Genomic DNA, 6,999 nt, shown 5'->3' with positions numbered 1-6,999 from the left:
GTATGAATACGATATCTTCCTCAATGAAACCATTTTTGTGAGATTATGTATTATGTAAATAATTAAATAACTTGGCTCTCACTTGTTGCGTTAGCTTCGAGCGTATCCATTTCCCCTATCCTACATATACAACCATCCATCCATTCGTCCCAGCATCCTGTCCTGATACGCGAACATCTATCCATTCACCCTGTCTTACTTCGCTCACTAGCTGCTTCACCCAGCTCTCTCCTCGCTTTGACCTGCTTGGATCGACATCTTAACTATCTTTTGTCTTTCTCCTCATCTTGATTCGAATCTAATGTCAGATTCAACCAACCCAAGACCTACAGAATCTAAAAGGAAAAAGACTCTCAAACGCACTTTGGCGAGCTGCGTGGGATGTCGGTTCGTACCATTTTCACTTCAGTACTCGTCATCCTATGGCAGAGCTTTCTGTATCAAGGCGATGACAATGGAATACATATTGTGTGTTCTATCTTCTGTTTGATCATTTAGGCGCCGAAGGACTAGATGTGATCGAGTTAAGTGATGATTAATGTCTTCCCAAAATTCCCACCAACAATCTCACAATTCCGAAGTTTTTTTTGACTAACCTCTCCTTTGACTTGATGATCTCAAATGTCATTTTGGATTTTTCTATCATCGAAATTTATGTAGGTCGATCCTTGCTCAGAATGCTATCGTCGTGATTTGCCTTGTTCTTACGAAGGCGCGAGTGCACCCTCAATGTGAGTCAATCTCTCTCGGTTTTCGTTCTCTTCTCTTGTAGCCACGTGTCTTACCTTTGTTGCACTTTTCTTTTTATTCAGTGTAGCTAGACGTCATCTCAATCAATTAGATGAACGTGAGCAATACATCCAACAACTCGAGGCTAGGCTTGAAGCACTTGAAAAGTCTAGCTCGTCCCCCTGTCGTGCATCTAAACAACCTAAACCGACACCTCCTCTGGAAGTGGAACAGACTTCAACAGAGACCAAAATTGATTTCTCAAGTGATGACCTTGCCTATCATCTCAGCCAAATCACACTTGGTCCTCGAGTTCAATCCACAAAAAATGATCACCCCTTGAGAACTGAACTTGAAGCCTTACTTCATTCATCACCTCCTCGACCAACCCATTCTATCTTTCTCCACCAGCAAGCTTTCAAGATGAGCCTCATTCCTAATGGTCCACCGATTTCACTCGAAAGGTTTCAAGCTACTCTACCGCCAAGCTCAGAATTAGCCGAATTAGCCAATCAATACTTTCAAACCTTCAATTTTTGGGTACCTTGCATTGAACCAACTAATTGGCCAGAAGTAGTTTTTAATTGCTATCAGCCACTCCCATCGAATCCTCAACCTGAACTTATTCATCAACTAGTATCTGTTCTCACTGTAGCTGCTCATGGTTTACTTCGTCGAGTTGACGTTCATAAGCTCAAACCGAGTCATTCTGATACAAACCTTCAACACCAGCAAATCGCATTGGCTCATCATTGGTTTCATCTCGCACTTAATGCACTTATTCAACCCGATCAAGGTTCAGTCTTGACTCGTCCGACAATTTGGGGCATCCGTGCTATGACTCTATTAAGTAATGTTGAGATTGCGTAAGTGAAAACAAAAATCACGACTGTTGAGATGGCTTTAAAATTGATTTTGGCTTTGGTGTTGATTCGCTTTGGCTTATGCTCGAGTCAGACCTGATGATTTTGATCATGGAATCTTCTTTTGGGGTCTTACTAGTAATTTAGCCAGTATGGTTGGCTTGTTTCAAGAACCTCCAGGTTTTGATCAACCTCAGAGTATGGTCGAATTGGAGTCAAGGAGACAATTGGCTTCCGCTATCTTAGAATTAGACGGGCAAGTTTGAAGCGTTACACTCCCAAAGTCTCGGTGGCTAATTGGTTTACTTTTTTTACTTTTTTAGGGCCGGGGGAGCAATGTCAGGTGGAATGCGGCCGCCAATAAATGGTGAGCTTTCAGTGCCTCGCGCAGCTTGTTTTTTTAGAAGGGAAGCTAACGTGGATGAGAGTGATAGCGGAGTATCATACGGTTAAGCTACCAGGTACAGTAGGATGTGAATTGGACTCGGATGGTTGGCCTACGGATTTGCTACTCGCCGCTAGGAAAGCTTTCGCCATGTTGAACCCTTTGAGGTTCGCAATCTCAATGACAATGCTGAGCGGTCGATTGGCCTCCTATGATGAGTAAGTACCACACGTGGAAATGTTTTTGGTGCTGAGATAATAGCATGTGACATGTGGTTATTTCACTTCAACTTCTGAGCTGAAGTTTGCTTTGAATTCAGTGTCTTGAAGGCAGAGCGCGATCTTAGGCAGGTGGAAGAGGGCGTCCCGAAAAGGCTACAGGTCGAATTTAGTCCAGATGGGCGTACAATGAGTCCCAAGATACCAGGAGATTTCATCAGTAAAATGTTGTGTTATGTGAGTAAATACAGCAAACGACAAATATTTCTGAGAATCTTTATCAATTGCTTTCTGATCCATTGACCTCCACAGGGTTTGTGGAAGCGTATCTCACATGCACGAGTTAAGCTACATCGCTCGTTTCTGTTTCCTCGACAATCCGTGAATGAAGCAGAACGCTCACGCCACCTAAGAGGTATCTGGTCCTCTTTTCATGCCGAAGTCTCTTAAGTTGTATATGCAACTGATATGCTCACTTTTCTCTGACATCTACCTCAAAGAATTGGAAATAGCTTGTCGAAGGCATCTCCTGATGACAGGAGCCTTTCCGCATTCATATTTGATGCATCCTTTGGCCATTTATACCTACATGACTACTGCTATCGCTACATCGATTGCCTTGATCATTTGTAAGTTCTAGTCCGTGCAGGTTATCAGGTGTGCTTATGAGTCTAATCCATTTCACTTTCTCAGGTCCCAATTTATTTGATTCTTCATTCTTCATTCCTGAACTACAAAAATTTCGTGACATTCTAGAACTTGCGCAACAGACCATCGCCTGTACCTTAGCTCAAAAGTCTAAAATTATGTTAGATTATTTGATTGAACGAGCTCGCAGCTCTTCAAATTCCCGTTTGTCGAGCGATCCAACAGTTGCTTCACCTCCATGGACCTCCCCTGGCACAGTCACATCGGGCTTGTGTCCAAGTAATCCTGGTACTGAGCAATTAAAGCACAAGGTTTGCAGCCGCCGGTAACTTCCTATCAATGTCTGGTCTGATCCCTGTATCTTCTTGAACTTAGTCAACAGCTTCAACATCCAGCCACGTAAGTGATAGATCCGTAAGCCTTCTCCAACCTGAAGCACGAAGGATTCATTCAATCAGACCTACGCCAATCCCTATAACTGCTCATCTGGGAGGGCTCTCTCACAGAAACGCAAGAAGTCTTTCATGCTCTGAACCAGCAAGATCATCAGCAGAATACTCTAGCAGCGTAGGCTCTAGTAATATGGCATCTCCTTTCGATTCAAGAGCGAATATGAGCTTCAACTTCTTATCACCTTCACTATCTTCTATCAATCATGCATCGAGTAAAAAAATCTTAGATTTTGATATCTGTCCTTCAGAAGAGAGTCAGTCTTGGATAGGGGATTCATTAGGAGGGGTGGAGTGTGAGAAAATCTTGGATCCTGACTTCCTTAATCTTTTCACTTCACAATCTTCCCAATTGCATCCAACGCCTGGCTGGTGGGAACTCGAAAAGGATTCATCTAACTTTCCCACTCTATCAAGCTCTTCATATTTTGTTTCTGGTCTTGAGGGCAAAAATCATTCTCCAAGTACCGAGAAACATTTTGAATTTTAATTTGCGATATGATCAAAATCGGAATGGGGAATGGGATCTTACTGATACGCAAGTTAAGGCACACATATTACGATGATGGGCGTTCAAAGCTTTCAAATTCATGTAGTCATCCAAAGATTTCACTTCAGAGCAGCCAGGGTCCAACTCTCAATCTTACATTTCACTCTGCTTCGAAATTTTGATTCAATCTGACTAGCAAGCGTCTAAGGCTTTCAATTCAAGAGGCAATCTGGAGCGTAAAGTAATGGAAATTGACGATGATCAAGTAGTAGAAAACTTACAATATGAATAATCTGAGTGTACAACACATCCTTGTTCAACACGTTATGACTGCATAAATCATCGCTTCTCCTCCTCATCTCACATCTCAAAGAAACGATTTTTACTAAGTTGCAGAGAATTGTTTTTTTTTTAATTTGTTGTATATTTTGGTCTCATTTTGAATAGCATCTCTTACGTCTCCTTTTAATTGAATATCGTTCTAATCACATATTTTTCAAGTTAAATCTACATTTCTCATTTGTTTTTTATGAATTTTTTCTTATGTAATCTTGCTCTGTCTATTGATAAATTTCATGCATCTTTGTTACTGTTGCAGAACCAAAACATCAGTCTTGTTCACTCATGTGGGCTTCGAATTATGGGAAAAGAAGGTCAAAGTGGGGTCCTTCTAAACCTGTTCCTATTTGGAATGAAAGTGCTCTGAAGCGAACTGTGGGTTCATAATCTTAGTTGCATCAAGAGCTTACTTTAAACACAACTTTTCTAACACAAATTGAAAAAGCCGATTTGCAAAAGGTTGAATCAGGTGGATGGCGGCTGTTTTCTCCAGCCTGCGCGCACATATGCGGTGATCAGCTCAATGTGCGCGCGAAGGGGGGTGCGCGCAGTGCAGCACAAAAATCATTGAGGAGAGTGTTTTCATTCAAAAAAAGGAAAAAAGGATTGAATGTCAAAGATATTGGCTGCATACCAGCCAGAATGCTCCTCATCTACAACTAAAACTGGCGTAAAGGAAGTGAAGTTCTTTTTCTTTTGTTTAAAGAGAGCTAGTAGGCATACTGAGGTCTGCTCCCAAGAAAGTAAAAAAATGATTCAAATATTGCCAGCTCTCACTCTTCAGACAAGAGGGTAGATATATGTGCGCAGGCCCCTTTTGCAGATGCTATCCTGTGTGCATGAGAGCACATGCATCGAGGCCACATGTCTGCACTGCCAAACATGCACTGCTGTCCACAGGATTCTTGAATCTCACTTTTAGTAATACTAAGAAACCAGTTCTTTCTGATTTGTTTTCCTTGAAGTTGGTACGGGTGTATTAACATAATGGAATATGCGAATAGCGAGGGACAAACCAAGCAAAAGGGAACACGTGAGATTCCCTCTCAGAAGAGGTGCAACAAAGATGGACACCACGACATCCACCCCAACGAGGGAAGGATTTGTGCCAGCTGCGAGAAAAAGTTCCTTGGAGGTCCCATCTTACTTTGCCTACACCATTGTCCCAAAGACCAATTCGTTGTACCTTCTGAAAAAATCTGTTATTACAAAATTATCCAGTATCTAGAATCCACAATTACCGGTTTACATCTCCCTGCTTCCCAAGCTTTTTCCTCTTAGGAACATCAATTATCACTAGATAGCAATATTGGTTTATTTCCTTTTATCAGTCTCATAGAATTTTCCTACAAAAACTTTTTTGCGTCTCAATGTCTTTTTTTTCCCGCCCACCACCCTCTTGTCAGACAAGGGTTAAGTTTCAGGCCTAATCAATTTCTCTTTCCTGGAGTTGGGGAGCACTCCAGTGGAGTAGCTCAGCGCCGATTTGTGGCCACCCTCAGCAGTCTTCACTCCAAAAATTTCTCATGCGTCAATTCAGGCCACAGGGCCAACAACTTCTTCTAGCGTAACTCTCACGGTACCGTTGCCACCCGAGTCTGTAGCTGATTCTAATTTTATCATGTAGTTTTTTTTCCTCTACAATATTTTACAGCCAGTATACACAATGAGCTTACTGGATCCTGCCTATTATGTCCATTGGATGTTCTGCCTTGCCTATGAAATTTGATTGGGGAAGGCATGCCTCTGATTTTCAGTAGGGAAAACTTGTTTGTGTGTCCACTGACATGACATTCAAACTTTCTTTGAAAAGCAGTCTGATACTGGTATAGTGGCTAGTGTCAAAGCCTTTGAAATTTCAGACATAAATCACTGTTTTTCAAATTCAATGTTCTTGCTCAAATTTCAACATTTTGAGCATTTGAGAACAAATTCATGATACTTGACCGTGTCACTTTCTTCGCATAGCTTTTTTTCCATATCCAATCACAGGGTTTTCTTTTTTTTAAAAAACAAAATCAAAGTTCTTGCTTGTATGTCAAAGTTTTGAGCATCTGAAACAGATTCATGAACCTGTGACCAGATTTGAAAAAATGCTATGCATATAAAGAGGCTGGGTCAAGCATCATGAATCTTTTTTTGAATGCTCAAAATGTAAAAATTTTAGGAAGAACATTCAATTTGAAAAACAGTACTGAAATTTCAAAGCCTTTGACACTAGCCACTATACCTCTACTTTTATCACAAGTAATTCCACAACTCAAATTATTAATCATTCAATTCAAATTTTGTTATAAAAGGAGAAATTATTGGTTTTGTTCATTTGAGATCCCTGCATGAATTGCAATGGTCTGTATAAAACCCTTGTTTGTAAGCAATGCCCTGTACTCAAATATGCTAAGTGCTGTGTTTTTTACTGGGTGAAGTTTGTATTCAAGTGATCCTTGTGAAGTCAGATGCAGTATAGACTATTGCTATTTCACTCTTCACCATGTCCATATGGTATATGCACATTGACACACAGGAATCTCATTTCCACTACAAAAGGAGTTGGTTCAACAAGCAACTACCAAGCAGAGATGGTCTAGTGTAGCTGACTTTGAAAACACATTGTCTATTTATACTTCAGCACACCATGAGGAGATATTTGAGCCCAAACATTATTTCAACAAAGAATGTTTCAATAGCCATTCAAATGTTGGGTTAGGGTTTAAAACCTATCCCTGATCACATGTTGCACAAGATCTCATCTTTTGATCAAATATAGGTGGTGTACTGCCCTATTTTTGCTTATTCCTTTGCTCTCTGGCATGCACCTTCCACATCCTTTTCTGCTTTTCTGCTTTTATACATTTTTCTTTTATATCTTATTTCTTTT

General features: G+C 40.8%; 2 protein-coding genes across 2 annotated transcripts; both read left to right on the top strand.

Moving 5' to 3' along the window:
• Window positions 1-301: 301 nt before the first annotated feature.
• On the top strand, window positions 302-1,963 carry MELLADRAFT_88549 (uncharacterized protein; the record flags this gene model as incomplete). The annotated part of the gene is made up of 6 exons (XM_007411864.1): window positions 302-387; window positions 499-523; window positions 661-731; window positions 813-1,595; window positions 1,687-1,852; window positions 1,916-1,963. 6 exons carry the CDS (start codon window positions 302-304, stop codon window positions 1,961-1,963), a joined length of 1,179 nt encoding a protein of 392 aa, XP_007411926.1.
• Window positions 1,964-2,013: 50 nt separating this feature from the next.
• MELLADRAFT_88548 (uncharacterized protein) lies at window positions 2,014-3,782 on the top strand (the record flags this gene model as incomplete). The annotated part of the gene is made up of 6 exons (XM_007411865.1): window positions 2,014-2,195; window positions 2,297-2,432; window positions 2,508-2,610; window positions 2,696-2,824; window positions 2,889-3,154; window positions 3,219-3,782. 6 exons carry the CDS (start codon window positions 2,014-2,016, stop codon window positions 3,780-3,782), a joined length of 1,380 nt encoding a protein of 459 aa, XP_007411927.1.
• Between the last annotated feature and the right edge of the window lie 3,217 nt (window positions 3,783-6,999).

This window comes from Melampsora larici-populina (assembly GCF_000204055.1).
Source record: "Melampsora larici-populina 98AG31 unplaced genomic scaffold MELLAscaffold_27, whole genome shotgun sequence".
Classification (NCBI taxonomy): domain Eukaryota; kingdom Fungi; phylum Basidiomycota; class Pucciniomycetes; order Pucciniales; family Melampsoraceae; genus Melampsora; species Melampsora laricis-populina.
The sequence above is the reverse complement of the archived record's forward strand: the minus strand, read 5'-3'. Positions and strand labels throughout refer to the sequence as shown.